The sequence below is a fragment of the Eimeria mitis genome, genomic scaffold (assembly GCF_000499745.2).
Source record: "Eimeria mitis Houghton genomic scaffold, Emh_scaff394, whole genome shotgun sequence".
Classification (NCBI taxonomy): domain Eukaryota; phylum Apicomplexa; class Conoidasida; order Eucoccidiorida; family Eimeriidae; genus Eimeria; species Eimeria mitis.
Window position 1 is genome coordinate 8,270 of NW_013572275.1, and position 778 is coordinate 9,047.

General features: G+C 52.6%; 1 protein-coding gene across 1 annotated transcript in view; it reads left to right on the forward strand.

Moving 5' to 3' along the window:
* Window positions 1-477: 477 nt before the first annotated feature.
* The window catches only part of EMH_0010750 (SAG family member), a gene marked incomplete at both ends in the record, with an annotated part of 1,175 nt that continues 874 nt past the window's right edge, over window positions 478-778 (forward strand). Inside the window, one exon of the mRNA XM_013499042.1 lies at window positions 478-721. Within this exon, the coding sequence (XP_013354496.1) occupies window positions 478-721 (244 nt within the window). The remainder of the gene's footprint in view (window positions 722-778) is intronic.

Here is a 778-nt window from a genome sequence, read left to right on the forward strand (position 1 = left end):
TGCAAAAAAAATTCTTTTTGACCTTCTGTGGAAAAAATTTCAATAGGGGATGATGCCTGTGTGGTCGTTTTGCGTGTGCGCAGAGTCTGCCGACTGCCTTGCGGACTTCAACACCGNGGGATGATGCCTGTGTGGTCGTTTTGCGTGTGCGCAGAGTCTGCCGACTGCCTTGCGGACTTCAACACCGCTCGAGAACGTGCAGGCCTTGAAGCTTTCACTGCAGAGACCAAGGAGGAACAAAAAATGCCAATAAAAAATGAAAGCTACATCAAGGCCTTATGCGAAGCTATGCACCAGGCAAGAGGACTTTGTGGTGCCTGTCACTGCCTTGCAATGGCAGGCAACCCATTGCCTTGCAGCGTGTTTCTGGCCTTTTGGAGTGATCGTGCCCGAGCGTTGGCCTAAATTCGACAGTATTTCTCGATTCAACCGCCTTCAATATTTCTGGTTGCATTTTGGCCTGTTCAGGGTACACCAATGAACAAAACAACAGTAGATTACGCGCGCACCGGAACCTACGCGTACGCACCTCAGATCGGTCCTACCGACGGCTGCTCTGCGGCCGTCTCCTACTGGAAAAAGGCCTACGTGAACTTCGGGGAGCTCCCGTCCAAATACGAGAAAGAAGAGACAGGAGTGTATGCCCAAAGCCGTAACCGCTCACTTGTGGCCCTTTACAACCCCAAGGAAGGCGCCACAGTCGACTGCGCCTACATCACTTGTCCGGCCTCCACCGCAACCAGCACAACCACAGCTAGCACTACAGCGCAAAGCTCTC